This window comes from Ceratotherium simum, chromosome 40 (assembly GCF_057802395.1).
Source record: "Ceratotherium simum simum isolate JZ-2026a chromosome 40, ASM5780239v1, whole genome shotgun sequence".
Taxonomy (NCBI): domain Eukaryota; kingdom Metazoa; phylum Chordata; class Mammalia; order Perissodactyla; family Rhinocerotidae; genus Ceratotherium; species Ceratotherium simum.
In genome coordinates this window covers 4311395-4326120 of record NC_141939.1, presented here as the reverse complement: position 1 = coordinate 4326120, position 14726 = coordinate 4311395, and the positions used below count along the sequence as shown (strand labels likewise).

At 56.5% G+C, this 14726-nt stretch overlaps 1 protein-coding gene across 2 annotated transcripts in view; it reads right to left on the bottom strand.

The window, feature by feature from the left end:
* Positions 1-311: 311 nt before the first annotated feature.
* The window catches only part of FER1L5 (fer-1 like family member 5), a 54090-nt gene continuing 39675 nt past the window's right edge, over positions 312-14726 (bottom strand). The window contains exons 25-53 of one of the 2 annotated variants that reach the window (XM_087426168.1): positions 14524-14687; positions 14084-14198; positions 13107-13209; positions 12336-12544; positions 12113-12265; positions 11712-11856; positions 11512-11589; positions 10406-10587; positions 10023-10199; positions 9614-9703; positions 8396-8542; positions 8154-8316; positions 7980-8005; positions 6986-7036; positions 6751-6855; positions 6282-6401; positions 5583-5744; positions 5249-5340; positions 4667-4837; positions 4310-4458; positions 3950-4089; positions 2671-2759; positions 2318-2413; positions 2018-2159; positions 1711-1810; positions 1441-1634; positions 1148-1257; positions 705-852; positions 312-592 (exon numbers count right to left, since the gene is read on the bottom strand). In XM_087426168.1, coding sequence (XP_087282294.1) covers positions 365-592; positions 705-852; positions 1148-1257; positions 1441-1634; positions 1711-1810; positions 2018-2159; positions 2318-2413; positions 2671-2759; positions 3950-4089; positions 4310-4458; positions 4667-4837; positions 5249-5340; positions 5583-5744; positions 6282-6401; positions 6751-6855; positions 6986-7036; positions 7980-8005; positions 8154-8316; positions 8396-8542; positions 9614-9703; positions 10023-10199; positions 10406-10587; positions 11512-11589; positions 11712-11856; positions 12113-12265; positions 12336-12544; positions 13107-13209; positions 14084-14198; positions 14524-14687 — 3849 coding nt within the window. In that variant the 3' untranslated portion in view covers positions 312-364. Of the gene's footprint in view, positions 593-704; positions 853-1147; positions 1258-1440; positions 1635-1710; positions 1811-2017; positions 2160-2317; positions 2414-2670; positions 2760-3949; positions 4090-4309; positions 4459-4666; positions 4838-5248; positions 5341-5582; positions 5745-6281; positions 6402-6750; positions 6856-6985; positions 7037-7979; positions 8006-8153; positions 8317-8395; positions 8543-9613; positions 9716-10022; positions 10200-10405; positions 10588-11511; positions 11590-11711; positions 11857-12112; positions 12287-12335; positions 12545-13106; positions 13210-14083; positions 14199-14523; positions 14688-14726 lie in introns of both variants that reach the window. The other variant, XM_014791641.2, reaches the window with a different exon arrangement.

Below are 14726 nucleotides of genomic sequence, written 5' to 3'. Positions count from 1 at the left end.
TTTCCCTCAGTTTTCCTCTGACTTCAGAGCCTCTTAGAGTGGAAGAGACCCTGAAGGCTAGAGGTGGTGTGTAAAGATGACATTTTTCTCTGTCCGTGTGAGTCTTTTTTGAAAGGCTGGTGTTTTCAGTGCCTCATATTGTCTTCAACCCCCCAAATTATAAGGTGGCTCTCTGTTACAAAAATTGTTTATTTCAGTGGAAAATTACAACTCTGCCCTTCTTGTTGAAGGGGTTTCTGAACATAATAGCCAGAATATCCCTAGCCCCTTGCATATGTCCTAGAGGAGAGAAACAAGGAACTGGTGGGAAGCCCAAGGGTAGGGCTGGTGGTGGTCAGGAGAAAGCCAGGCAAATGTGAGCGAATTAGTCTTGCGGGACTGGAAGTTCTGGAAAAATATCTCGCAGGTGATTCATGGGTCCCTGGAGGAGTTTCAACTCATGGCGTGTTGTAGGCTTTAGGTTCAGATGCTGGGTGGTGAGGATAGAAGAGTTGGCATTGCTGGTGTTTGGTGAATTAATGATATTGGCGAATATGTTAATGGGAGCATTCATCCGAAGTTCAGGTTTGATCCAGCTCATAGCCAAATAGTTCTAGAGAGAACGGGCAACAGTTATCCTAAGGTAGCAACCTGAACGCTCTCTTTGCAGACTCATCCCAAGAGCAACCAGTGCCTTTGTCCCTGTCCCCATGGTTGTCACTCACCGGAGCTGAATAGATAAACTTGAACAGCATGAGCCCTATAATCAATATGATTGAGACGGCTATGATTTTGAAGCGGTAGCGTTTCCACAAAACACGGAGGAAGTTTTTAATAGGTGACCGAAGCCATAGGAACAAGCTGTCGCTGCGTCTGTCCATGAGCAGAGGAAATGTCAGAGAACGGAGGGCAGGGAAGCTTCAGGTCAAGTAATCCAGAGCAGAGAGCTTTCTTTTTAAAAAGCAACTTCTGCTTGTTGCCCCCGCCCCTGCCCCCAGTTGTTCTCTCCTGACTGTAACTGAGCATTGAACTGGGCTAGCGGGAAGTCATTCTCGCTCCCCACTTAGAGGCCCACCGGTCATCGCCCCATACAAAGTGCTGGGCCCAGCAGCTCAGCTTGGTGAACAGGGAAGAAAGATTTGGTGCCTTTGCCCCGCAGGACCCTTACAGGGGAGGATGAAGTGTAGGGTATTGGTTGGGTTCTGACTGGCCTCGTCCTGCTGGCCTGATTAAGGCCTCCTTCTCGGACAGAATCTCCAGAGTCATCTTCACTTTACCCTAGAAACACCGTACATAGGTGGTGGGAGGCTGCGTTCAGATAGCAGGAGCAACAGTAGTTTTAAGGCCTCTTCCCAGGATCCAGAAAGGAAAAGGGATTTAGCTAAGACCCCTAGAAGTCTGTTAGAGCCAAGTTATGTGGCACAGCAGTCCTCTGCAATAGACATCTTCCCCAGCTCCTACCGACAAGCGCCATTTGCCACCATCGAGGACCTGGCAAGGCCACCAGCCGGTTACAGTCTTCTTCTTAAAGAGGGAGAAGTGCTTGTGATGGAGGAAGTAGGGCCACTTGGGGTCAGCATCCATCATCCTGATGGAGCATAGCTTGGCGTGCCGGGCCGGGAGGGGCATGTCAGACAAATCCAGCTCCAGGACCCCTGAACCCAGAGAAATGCCATTAGCAAGAAGGAGCTCCCTGCCCTGGGGTCCCGGGCCTCCATGCCAAGATCTCACCTAGGAAGTCATCAGGGGAGAAGATGTCATTATCCCAGACCTGGATGATGAGCCGGGCTGGGAACTTCATCACCGTGGGATCCAGGCTCCATATGTAGTCCTGGAGGATGGCAGAAGAGCATATTACTGGCCTGTCTCCTTTGAGATTTCCCTTGGCCACCTCAGTAGCTCACTACCAGCAGTGATGGACTGTCAAGGAAGAGGGTTTCTGCCTGAGGCCACATTCTAAATGTTCTGGCGCAGCTTGCAGGTTTCCCAAAGGAGAGGGAGGGGGAGGAGGAGCGCGCCCCGCCCCCAGGCCTGTTACCTTCTGGCTCAGGACGCACACATGCTCTGCCATCAGGTAGTCCAAGGTGAAGATGAACCGCCAGTTGAAGTTGCCCTCCCCAGTCAGGGAGCGGTAGTGGACATCTGTCTTCTGCATGTCCTTCTCTAGCCCGAATAACCACCTAGAGCCAAAAGTCCTTTCACCTGGGGTTTATGTATATTGTCCCCATCCCCGAGCTGGCACAGGCAGAAGTGGAGAGATGTCACCCCAGGATGAGGAGGACCCGCAGGAATGACAGAAGTGGGGAACTCGGCTAAGAGTCCTGTTCCTCTTCCTCACCCTTTGACATAGATGTCGCTTATGTTGTCCATACTTAAAGTGTCACTCTTCAGGTCCACCTGGGCAGTTTTCCAGATGACGCAGCGCAGCTCATACCTGCAGCCCCTGTGCTCTGAGGCTGTGCTGAGGATAGCTCCCCAGCTGCAGCCTTGGGAGGGAAGAGGGCCTGGGAGGCTGCCCTCCGTGCCGGTGCTAGTCATGCTGCATTTGAGGGAATTCAGGGGAAGGGAGCTCCCGGGGTTCCCAGAAGAGGAAAAGGATCACTGCCACTCGGTGTGTGAGGACACTGGTGCTCCGCACCCTGGGAAGCTGCCCCGGGAGATGCAGTGATTGGGAAATGGATCGTCACTCACCTTTTAGGCTGTCTGGGCTTGATGTTGACTGGGGGGCCAGGAGGCCCAAGCTTCTTGGGGAAGATGTCCACCCACATTTGCACCTTTCCCTAGAGTGGAGATGGATTGGCTAGCTGGGCTTTGCTAGCCTCTGTTCTCCGCATGCTGGCCTGGGGGGCCCTGTCCCAGGTTCTGAGGTCTGTTGAGGCTGTGTTCCCAACACTGAGGGTGAGGTACAGAGGTATCTGTGAGGTGGATGGACTTCAGACAGGATGTCAGGTAACCAGCCACCAGCTTCCACTTTTTTCTTTTCCCGCCTGGGAGAACAGTGCCGTAAGGTTGTGGTATGTGATGGCGTCGAGGCTGATGGCCATGGTGCTGGGATCTCACTTGTGATGGGTCTGGGGGTTAATGCCATTCAGCAGGTCATGCTAGACAGCGTCCCTGGATGGGGCTCCAGAATGGGATTGAGCCTTCATTTATTAACCAGCTTGTGGCCCTGGGTAGGAGTAAACTAGATGATCAGTCCAAATTTCCAGGTCACTTTATGTTGTATAACCACAGCCTAAGGATATGACGCTATTCACAAAGCACAAGGATCTAAGAAGGGATGAAAGAAGGGATGAAAATGGTGAAAAAGGGAAAGGAAAAAGTAATAGTGTAGAACTACCGACACTGGAAGATAAATAAATATATTCTTTCAGACTATCTGACCTAATTTTATTCTTTTGAAGTTGACCCCATTTGAGAAAACAGGTTTAATGAGAATTGGTTTAAAAAATGCTCAGCAGAGAATTTTGTGTCTAAAATGTTGTATCAGCTTGAGAAATTTGGAGAATGAGATGAGCCATTCTGGTGGCTGGAAGGTAGATGATAATTAGGGTGCCTGTGGGAATTTTCATTCCTCCTGTTTGGGTTCCTTGCTATGGAGAAAACAGCCTACAATTAACAGCCAAACCAGGGTTGTAATGTCTGCAGGTCTGACCCCAGGTGCTGCCTCCCCACCCGCCCGCCCTCAGGAGAGACTAAGGCAGTGTTGGTGTTGGCCGGGAGGGTGCCTTAGCACTTCCTACAGCTGATGCACAACTTTGGTTTCTTGTAGATGACTTTTCCAGCTCTGAATCTCTCCATTCTAAACACCATCACTGGAACTTCCTGCTGATTAACATGTGCAGAGCATGCTGGTCTTCTGTGTGTGTACATCTGTGAATGCTTGTCCTCTCCTTCCCCTTTCGTCATGGGCTATGTCCTGGATGGATGGGGTCCCCTATCTCCTGATCCAGCCCCTCCAGCCTCATACCTGGTCAATGCCTGGCTGGCTGTCGCTGTATAGCGTGCGGGTCTCCACGTGCTCAGGTACCAGCCCCTGGGTGTGCAGGAGGTACAGTGCAAGGCGTTCTTTCTTAGGTCCCAAATAATGAGTGGTAGGGGGCTTGGGCTCTAGATTGGAGGAGGATGGAAGGAGGGGAATCACAGTCATCAGCCTTCCCATCCCCCAGGTAGGCCCTCCACCTTCCCCACCCCCAGCCGGGACAGTGGACATGGTCACCCTCTACAGGAGGAACGGGGCGGAGGGTGTCCTCTGGCGGCTCTCCCATTCTGGAGCCTCACTGGTGTCAGAGGCCTGGCTCTGTGCTTTCTGGCAGTGTGCTCTACTCACCAAAGCTTTGCAGTTTGAATTTTTTCCCATTGTAAAAAACAGAGTCGTCCTCAGGGTTGAATAGAGGCGGAGGCAGTCCTTTCTGCTTGGCGTGGCGTTCCAAGAGGAAGCTTGGGGGCATCTGATCCCGCCACCTGAAGGGCCCTGACCTGTGGCGATATGTGAGAGGGAAACGGAGGGAGGCTTGGGTCCTAGAGAACACGGCTTTGAACTGCAGGATGACCAGTGGTGGGAGCATGCGTGGAGACAGGTTCAGGCCCTGGTTCCCCGGCCCAGGATGCAAGCCTCTGAGGGAGCTGTGGGCTCACTCCTCCACCCCTCCCCGACTCCCTTGCCCTGGTTCAGGTCCACTCTCACTGGCAGTAGGATTTGGAGAGCCCACAACGAGCTCCAAAGCCAGAGAGGAGTCGGTTTTCAAGGTCGATGACTGTGGCTCCGATCTTATCATCAGGTGACAACAGGTCAAAGTCATATAGCTGGATCTCCAGGTCCTTCTCCAGGGGGATGGTGCAGCTCAGTTCAAACATCCTAGGGGTGAGGGTGTTGCAGACTGCAGAGACTGTGGACCCACTTATCTACTTGCCTCCCTCTCCAGCATCTCGGCCCCATCTCCCCTTGTTTGGTCACGGTGAATATGGAGAGCAGAGCGTGGGATGGCTGTTGTCTGCCAATAACCATCCCCTAGTTATGGCTGGAAATAACTTGGTGGGGTATAGGACTCGGAGCTCCCTTCCCAGGCAAAACATGTGAGAGAGAGGGTAGAACTGGGCCACCCATTCATTCATCTGCCGTCTGTTGAGCACCTAGAGTGTGTAAGACACCGTGCTAGGGACTGGAGGCTAGAAAGAGGTGCAAGAGTTCTTTGCCTTCAGGAGCTTACTCCCAGCACTGTGTGGACGGGAGTGGAGAAGTGGGCCTGGGTGAGTTTGGGCAGCTCACATGCCAAAGATGGGATCCAAGGTGTTGGGCTGGTACTTGTCTCGGTTGCCAAGCTTTGTCTGTCCCAGTTTCAGGATCACATAAGGGTCACACTGGGGGTTAGATGTAAGTGAAGGAAGGACAGGAAATGGAGAGTCAGTCCAGCTGGTCAGGGAGGGGGCAGTGGGGCAGCAGTGAGCCCCTTGCACCAGATGGGGCCTGTGGGGAGTTGGCAGTCTGGGCATAGGCAGCCTGAGGGAGCTCTGGGACACTGGGTTTCAGGGCAAGGAGTGAAGGTTCCTGGGTGGGTGGGGCCCAGGAAGACGAGCACTGTGAGTTTGGGGCTGCTTGTTACCAGGCCATTGGTGTCTTGCGGCTGCAGGTTGATTGCTCGTACCACATACACTCGCACCAAGCACTGCTGAGGAAAGTCCTCTTTCTGAGGCCAAACCAAAAACTGGTGAGGGGGTTTGGGGGCTTCTGGATTCTCAGGAAAGGGGTAGACGCGGAAAAGGCCCTGTGTGTGTTGGAGAGAGAAGGTGTTGACAGCCCAGCATGGTAGTGCTGGCCCAGCTCTATAATGCCCTCCAGGAGGTGCCCCTGGTCCCAGTTCAGGGAGAGTGGGTTGTGTTGAAGATGCAGGGACAGAAGGCCGCAAGGACGGGTAGAGGAGGTGCAGCAGAGATGCTCTGCAGGGACCCCATGTTTAGGAGGGGTGTTGGGCATTAGGTGAATTCCCAGTTTCTGCTGATGTGAACTCTCATTCCACCCCCCCATCCTTCAGGCTTGCACTTGTTCTTGAAGGCTCTTTGGTCTGGGGAGACCAGCATAGGCCAGAGCTGGGGGTGAGCAGGCCTCGCCCTCTCCTGTGTCAGAGGAGGTCACCCTGAATACCTGCGTAGGTCAGTCTCTGCTCCCCTACTCCCAAAACTGTTCTTCAAGCCCTCCCTACCCCATCCTCACAACAAGCATATGGAGCCAGGGCTTTTATTAGAGTCTTCTGGGGCCAGAGGAAAACAACAAGATGGGCAGCTAAGCTGGATTAGACACGCACCTTGAACTCACCCACCACAGGGCTGTCCAACTTGGGCTGTTCCTGGTAAAGTCTGAAGGTCTGGCAGAAGTCCTGCAGGCCTTGGAAGTCGGGCACAGCCTCCAGCTCGCAGTCATACACCTGCAGGAGGGTGCGTGGAACCCAGGCTTGTGGGGAGAGTAGGCCTGGGCTTGACCAGAGGGGGACCATTCCTGGGGTCAGGGGATTGAGAAACCACCAGCTCCCAGGTCTTGCCCCAAAGCGTCTGCCTGGTCAGCGGCTCCAGGGTCAGCACTGCTTGCTGCCCAGGGCAGCCCTGGTTCCCACAGGGGCATGGCTGGTGGAGGTGGGGCCTGGGGTCTTGCAGAGACAGTGAGGAAACTCCTCCACTTGGTGGTTCCCAGAGAAATCAAGGCTAGGTTTGTTGGCCTCGCCCAGCAGATTTGACTCTGTCTCTCTCAGCAATCTCCCCTCCTAGGGGCCTCCAAACCTTCAGGGTGTGGTAGTCTTTGTCCTTGTACTTGAGGGGCTTCTGAAGATCGCCTGTGGCCCAGAACAGCTTGCTCCACCAATCCACTTCATGCTCGTATTCATCCTGGCAGGGAAGAGGGTCATTCTGGCCCTTGGGGAGAAGACACAGTGGCCTTCCTCTGCCAGGGTCATGCTACCCCCACCTCCCTGAGCTGCCTGGAGTTGTTCCTTCCCTGGGGCTGAGCCTACATCACCTCGCCTTTGCTGGACTTGAACCAGAACTTTTCATAGAGGTAACCTAGGAGCTGAAAAATGAGAGCAGTGAACGAGGTGAGGCCCAGCAGCCTGTAGCCCGCTCATCATCTCTGACTTGGAGAAGGAGAGAGGGGTCGAGGCAGGGCTATTTCCCTGGCTCCCTTGCCCTTCACATAGGCCTTTTAATTGAAGGCTCTTCAGAAATAGGACTGGGGGCAAGAAGGAGGGTGAGCATAGTTCTTAGTTCTCATTGCCCACAGCCTTGACTGAACTCTGGAAGGGCTCAGAAACGCACAACCTCAAGCCTCAGGCCCCAGGCCTACTGCATCACAATCAGCTTTTGCTCAAGCTGTCCCCAGGATTCCTGTGCATTCAAGTGTGACAAGTGCTGCTCTAGAGCATAGTTCTGAAACTTGAAAACATTGGAATCACCTGGGAGGGGGGCCAGGGGCTTAAAAAATGCTGATGCCTGGGTCCTAGCCCCAGCAGTTCTGGTGGAATGGTCAGTGGCCTGGCTATCAGGGTTTGGTGCGTGTGTGTGTGTGTGTGTGTGTGTGTGTGTGTGAGAGTGTGTGTGTGAGTGTGAGAGGAAGATTCGCCCTGAGCTAACGTCTCTTGCCAATCCTCTTTTTGCTGAGGAAGATTGTTGCTAACATCTGTGTCCATCATCCTCTACTTTATGTGTGGGATGCCTGCCACAGCATGGCTTGGTGAGCCATGCGTAGGTCTGTGCCTGGGATCCAAACCTGCGAACTCCGGGCCACCGAAGCAGAGCACACGAACTTAACCACTACGCTACTGGGCCTAAACTCTCAGGCACTTCTGGTGTGCAGTCCCGGTTGAGAATCACTGCTTTAGAGTTCCCGTGTACAGGTGGGCCTCACACTGGGGGTGCAGATATCAGCTCTGTTTAACCTCCACCCCTCCTCAGGGACAAGGGTTGTTCCCTGTAAGTGGTGTGGGGGAAGGTGGGACCTCGTGCCCTTTACTCACCTCCTGGTACTTGTTCACAGACAGCACTGTGTGGAGAGAGCACAATCGTGAGTCTTAGGAGAAGGGAGGAGGGTGAGGAGGAGGGACACCAACCCCACAGGCAGCCAGGGCCTCGCCCACTCCGTGCCAGCCTGTTGGTGAGGGCTGGGGAAGGGCAAGGAGGAAGGGCCGTACTTGGACGCCATGGAGGCACGTAGTCCCGAGCCCAGGGGTCACAGAAGTAGGGCTGTAGGGAGTCGACGCTGGCCTGACCCACCACGGTCTGCTGGCCAAAGTCCCGGTTGTCCACCACCTTCAACATGAGGGGCAGCACGTAGGCCTCCTCCGTAGGCATGAACTGCAGCCCCAAGAGAGGCGAGAACGTGAGGCCTCCCATGAGGAGAGGGCTGCCCAGCCCTTGCTTGAGGCCTTCTTACCAGCGTGAGGAAGAGGACTGACTCGGTGAAGTTGGGGTTGGTCTGGAAGTCCCTGATGGGTTCTGTCTGCAGGGACTCCTCCCAGCATTCTACCAGGAGCTGAGGGGAGCGCACCTGCTTCATGTTCCGAAGGCCCCAGACCAGGATCTGGCAGAACAGAGGAGGAGGGCGGGGCACAGGGCAGGCAGTGCCTCTGTCATGGGGTCCTGGCCAGAGAGAGGGGCTGTCCTGGGAGTGATGGCGTGTCACGGAGCAGGGCCAGGACATGCGGCTGAGTGAAGTCCGAGTCTGAGGGCTCACCGAGGTCTCCTGTCCTGGGAGGGTTCAGTGCTTGTCCTCGGCCTGGCTGCTGCCCTGCCTCCTCCGTGAGGGAGGTGCCCTCTGGCCCCTAAGACTGTAGCCTTCACCGACCTCCAGTGCCCCTTAGGTATGGCCCTTCCTCACCTGCGGCCTCGTCTGGCCGCTGATCAGTTCTCAGGAGTGAGTTCCTGAGGCCGGCTGCCTCGGAGGCACACAGAGCAGGGAATGCCTCAGATTTCTCAGGCTTCCCTTGTGCCATCTAGCTCATTGCTGACTTGTATCCCGTAGAACCCCATGGCCATTCCGTGACCCAGTACCCTATGACCTCATTCTAACTGATAGACACTAGGCACCCCAGGAACTGTCCGTGCCCTTACTCCAGAGCGGGGTTGCCTGATCTCAGGGAAGGCTCCAGTGCCATGACCACCTGACCGTTTTTTGCTCTTTGTCAGGTTTGTGGCAGAGCACAAAGGTTCTGACATGGGGACCTCCAAGCTACTGTCAAAAGACAGAAACAGCCTGGCATTTGGAGTCAGGCAGGGCCGAGCCCAAATCTTGGCTCTGCCACTTAGCCCCTGAGTCGCTGTGCATGGGATACTCTGTCTCAGAGCCTCAGTTTCCTTCTCTGGAGGGACAGCGTGAGGCTTGAATGCGATAATGAACGCTAAAGCCCTTGTCTCCTCCCCACTACAGAGATTGGCATTAGAATAATTTACAACATTCTATCAGAGCCTCTGCTCTTCATCTGTCTCCTGTCTCTCTCCATCTCTCAGATAGTATCTTCTTGGGGTCCAAGCTTTGGGTCAGGTAGTCAGGAAGGCCCAAGGAGGGTCAGCAGAGAGAGCTCCACGGCGCTCGACTGCTCTGGGTGATTACGCCTGTGTCCTGCCCACCCTCCCCGCCCCGCACCATGGTCACCTCAATAGCCATTTTCTTTAGCGTGGGCTGGATACTCTTGGGGAGTGTGTAGACCCCATTCTTCCAAGGAACACTTAAGAGTGGCAGTTTCTCTCTGAGACTCTGAAGGGACGAGGTGGGAGAGCAGTGAGCATGAGCCCCATTGGGCTGGTCCTGCTGTCCCCCACCCCCAACTCAAGCAGGTCCCTAAGAGGGCTCAACTGAGGAGGCCCCAGAGACCCATGGGCAGAAGCTGGTGGGGGAGTTAGGGGAGAGGCTGGGCAGGCCGGCATCACCAAGCCCAGTGTTCTGGTTCCCAGGCCCTAGGCCTTTCCTGAGGGGCTGGAGTTGGGGACCGCTGGCTGTGGGAACTTGTGGCAGTGGAATGGGGCAGGGTGGGAGCACTGAGCACCACACTTCCCAGTCAGGCCCTCTCTCCCAGTACCTCAGTCTCAAGGATCAGCTCACAGGATGCCAAGATCTCGCCCTCTTCCTCCTCCAACTCTTTTACAAGGGGGTGCCACCTCATAGGGGGCAGGATCCGGTTTTGGACATCCAGCCAGACCACCGGGGACCACATGCTCCGTCCCCACAAGCTCTCCTTGCCCTGGAGGGAAGGGGAAGTTCACAAAGCGTGGAGGCCAAGCTGGCAGGGTTCAGGCTCCTCCCCTGGGATTCTGACAGCTCCCGGATAAGGGCTAACACCTGTGTTTACATGACGCTCTCTGCAAAGCAGGCCCCACTGGAGCACTTTGCGTGTATTCTCTGGAATAAAAACCCCTCAGCAACTCTGCCCAGCCCAGCCCTCCTTACCTGGGAGTTCCGCTGCCACAGTTCTAACACCACGAGTGGTGGGCTCTCTTTGGTGTCCTGGGGGTTCTCATACAGAAGGAGGTGCTGGAAGATGAGTGTCTGGGCCCATGTAGGGGCTGCAGAGCTCCTCAGGGTTTGGGTGCACTGGCTGTGGTTCAAGAAGACCAGCCGAATGAAGGGCTCTGGAGGGTGGTAGGAGAGGAGAGAGTTGTGCCTTTGAGCTGTGAAGTGAGGCTCCCCTCTCTGGCTGCTGCCGCCACTGGACCAGGTACCCAGGGAGGCCCAGGCAGGGCAGCCACAGCCATTGCCAGCTGTCGAGAAGGCCACTTCAGTGTAAGCCGCAGAGCAAATGGGCGTTTAACCAGAGGCCAAGGATCATTTGGTTCTATCCATGTCTCTTTTATACTACCACGGTTTAGGCCTGGGTGTCACAGAGATGGAGGGCCTGGTGGCTCCTCTGGAGGAGTTCTAGGGCAGAGGCTACCTGTGGCTGTCCTTCCACAGCATCAGCCTTGGCATCGGGGAACAACACGTGGCCGTCTCAATGTGGGTGCTGATGCCCAGAGGACACAGCTTCCAGCAGACACCCACTGCCCTGGCTCAGACCCTCATCCAGCAACGTGGCTCCTTACAAATAGTCCCACTAATAGGACGGGGCAGGAGCATGCGTGTGACTCATCTGAGACCTCCCGCGGGTCCTCCTCCGCACAAGGCTGGAAGTTGCCACACCTCCTCCCCAGCCCTCATCTTCTATCCAACGCAAGCAACGTGGTTCCCAACATGTCACCCTCTCTCTTGCCTTCATGTCTCATCAGTACTCTGCCAGCAAGTTCCTCCTCCCTCTTCAAGGCCCAGCTAAATGGTCCCCAAGGGTGAAGCCTCCACAACTCCCCCTTCTTGAATCCACAGCACTGGGGACACACCTCAAGAGCAGCCCTGCCTTGTATTCTTTGTTTTTGTGTCTTTTCCCTAAACCAGGGCCATGAGCTGCTGGGGAGGGGCCTGCATGCTTGTCACCCACTTGCTTGCCACGTTCTTTATACTGCTGGGTGGCCACAGCAGGGGAGCCCGAGGGGGCTAGGGGAGAAGGGGTGCCTGCCACCTACCCTGGAAGGAATGGATCTGGTTGGACATCAGGTTCCGGGCCTGGTAGATGTAGCAGAAAAGCTGGTAGTAGTGGGGCTCTGGGTCAGAGAGGAGCCACGTCCGTCACCTGTCCCCAGGATCCCCATCCCCCGCCCCCCACTCTCTGCCCTCAGAGACGGCCTCTGGGGCCACCCAAACAGACTCTCAGTGAAATGCTCACTGTTGAAGATGCAGTAGATGAAGGGCAGGTTGGGTGGGTGGGTGTCCTCTGGGGCAGGCCTCCAGGAGTCCCTGAACATTTTGCTCAGACCCCGTGATGGCGTCCTGTCCCCTTCCTTCTCAGCCTGCTCTTTCAGATCCATACCCTGTGCCCAGGACAGTCTCCCCTGAGGCTCTTGGGTGCTCTTCCCTAGCCCAGCTTCTCCTCTAGCCCAGGCCCAGGTCACCCTTCTCCCCTTATGGGCTCCACCCTCCAAAGCCTGAGGATGTGTATCTGGGGCCCAGACTGCCAACCCCGGAGCGGTCAGGGGGCATGTGGGGCTGTCTGCCACACCCGGGTTGGGCCCTGGCTCTGGGAGGTAGGGTTGCAGGGAGGAGTCACCTAGCCTGCTGAGGCTTTACCAAGGATCCCTCCAGAAGGAATATGGGTGCAATGCCCTTGTGCCTGTTGGGGGCCAGCCTGCGGTGCCAGCAGCGGCGGCGGAACCGGCTCTGCGGCTGAGGGTTCAGGTGGAACTTGGAGCCAAATGTGCCATATTCCCAGCCCTGCTCCTCCTCAACCAGGCTGGGGTGGTGCTGCAGTGGGGAGAGCAGGGGCTCCCTTCTGCCACGGCCCAAAGTGGACCCCGTCTGAGGCCCCACCAGGCCCCTGCCCAGGCGGACCCCTCACCAGCTGCAGGAAGGACAGAGTCTCCTGCTCGTGGCTCAGCTTCCCATGGTTCCGGTAGCGCATGCGCGCCCAGCGCCGGCGGCGGCACGTGTAGTAGGTCTTCTCCACTGAGTTCCAGACCCGGGGCAGGCCCGACGGCGGGATCCCCACTCCGTACTCCCAACCTGCAGGGGCAGGACCACGGCCCGGGGGTGCCAAGGTGCCCACAGGCTGGGAGGCTTGGACGGGCCTGAGAGATGGGCCCCAGAGAGGCAGGCTAAAGGAGCAGTGCTTTCCCTCATGTCCTGGTCTCTCTGGCCCTGGAAGGTGCCAGAAAGGAGACTTCCTTCCACAAAGGAAGGTGTGGTCACACTGTGTCACCTGGGTGGCCTGGGCCCAACTGCCCATCTTACAAATGAGGAAGGTGAGGCTCAGAGACGTCCTGAGACGTCTGCACAAGGTCACCCAGCCCATAAGCAGCAGAGTCTGCGTCTTGAGCCCAGGTCTTCAGACTTCCAGCCCATTGAATGAACCAGGCTCCATGACCAGGTCCCTGTTCAAGTGCTGGGGAGGCGCTTACAACCTGCCCTGGCTCAAAACAGAGGCCCACATCTGTGGGAAGGGTGGGGGCCCCCCAGGAGTTCCGGCCCCTCCCACCGAGAGCTTGGCTGCTTTCAGGCTGGGGGAAGTGTCGGACCTGGGCAGCCCCAGGCCCTCCTGGCCTCAGCCGGTGAGCAGAGGACTGACCCTCATCATCCACCGCGTGGTTCAGCTCCACAGTCCAGTTCTTCCTAACGTGCCAGCCTTGGGGGCACCTCACATTCTCCCGGGCCTCCACGGGCTGTCCGTCCTGTGGGCGGACAGAGGGGGTGGGCCGAGGGGCATCTGAGCTAGGAGGCCACCTTCACTCACTCTGCCTACAGTGGACACAGCGGCCTCCCGCCCCCTGGAGCAGACAGCACTCGCTACGTCTGATGCCACCCGCATATGCACTTAATATGCTTTTACTGACTTGCCTTTTTGAACTGTAAATCAAGGTATTTTTAAAAGAAAATTTTACATAACCACTACCAATGGGAAATCAGTGTCACTCACCATAAACAGGGAATAACCACACTAACGACTGTGAAAAACAGTGTGACACAGTCTCAGCCAGCTGCTGCGGCCCCAGCCCAGGCCGCCCTGTCTTCGCGGAGGGAGGGTAGCACGTGGGACAGACGCGTGAGACCCGCGCTGTCCAGTGCTGCGGCCACCAGCCTCCTGGGGCTACTTAAACTTAAGTTAATTAAAATGAAACAAAAGTCAAAGTTCGGGTCCTCCTCTCACAAGGGCCACATGTCAAGTACTCAATGGCCACATGTGGACAGCGGGGGTATAGAACGTTTCCATCATCACAGAAGGTTCTGTTGGACAGCCCTGGCTTAGACTAGCCCCAATGGATCCTGTCCTCCAGGGTGAACACGACCCTTGAAAAAGGCCTGGGAAGGAAACACTGCCCCCTTTTGTTGTTCCTTACAGTCTATTTAAGGTCTCTCTACCTGCCGTCTTGGGGTACAAACCCCCTCAGGGCTCACCCAGGGTCCCCCAGTGTGTGGGGAGCAGGCTCAGATGGTAACCCCTGGTCCAGTGCTCTTTCCACTCGGACAACCCAGCTTCCAAGGTGTCCACCTGGTTGCACTGCTTGCCCCCCCACATCCTCTGGGGCAGCTTCAGCCCCCACTCACCATATCCGTGTTGGGGATGGCCGCTGGCACCCAGGCCCCCGTGGTGTCGCGGTGCTGGTTTTCGTACACTTCCTCCAGCACCTGGCTCTTGTTGATGTCTGTGTCCAGGAGGAGTCTGGGGGCAGCGAGACCCCGAGTTCCCAGCATAGCTCCCTGAACTTATAGGCCCCCGGGGTCCTCCTCTGCTGGCTGAGTGCTCCCTTGCCTGGCAGTCACACCCACTGTGGGCGAGGCTGGGTGAGGGGCCCTGGCATCCAGGGCAGGGTGGTAGACAGGGCCCTCTGTCTTGTGCACCCTACCCCCAGGGACCAGGCTACAGTGGCTGTGTGCCCACCTCTCTGGGCTGCTGCTAACTGGCCCTCCCCGGTGAAAAGAAGTGTCAACTCCAGTGCTGCGTGTCCAGGGGCACACAGGCTCCAGGCCCTGCACCCTAGCCTTACCTCCTCTGAGGCTCCACTGTCCACTGCCCCTGCCAGTGCCATCCGTGGGGTGCCTTGAAATCCTCCTTGGGGAGGGCCTTGTGCCCCATGACGTCCGAGAATTTGGGGCACCGGTACAGCCCCTGCTGCCCCCACTGGTCTTTATACTTGGCCTGGTTCTCGTACTGGGGGAGGGGAGGCCATTAGTGTCTGCCACCTCCCCA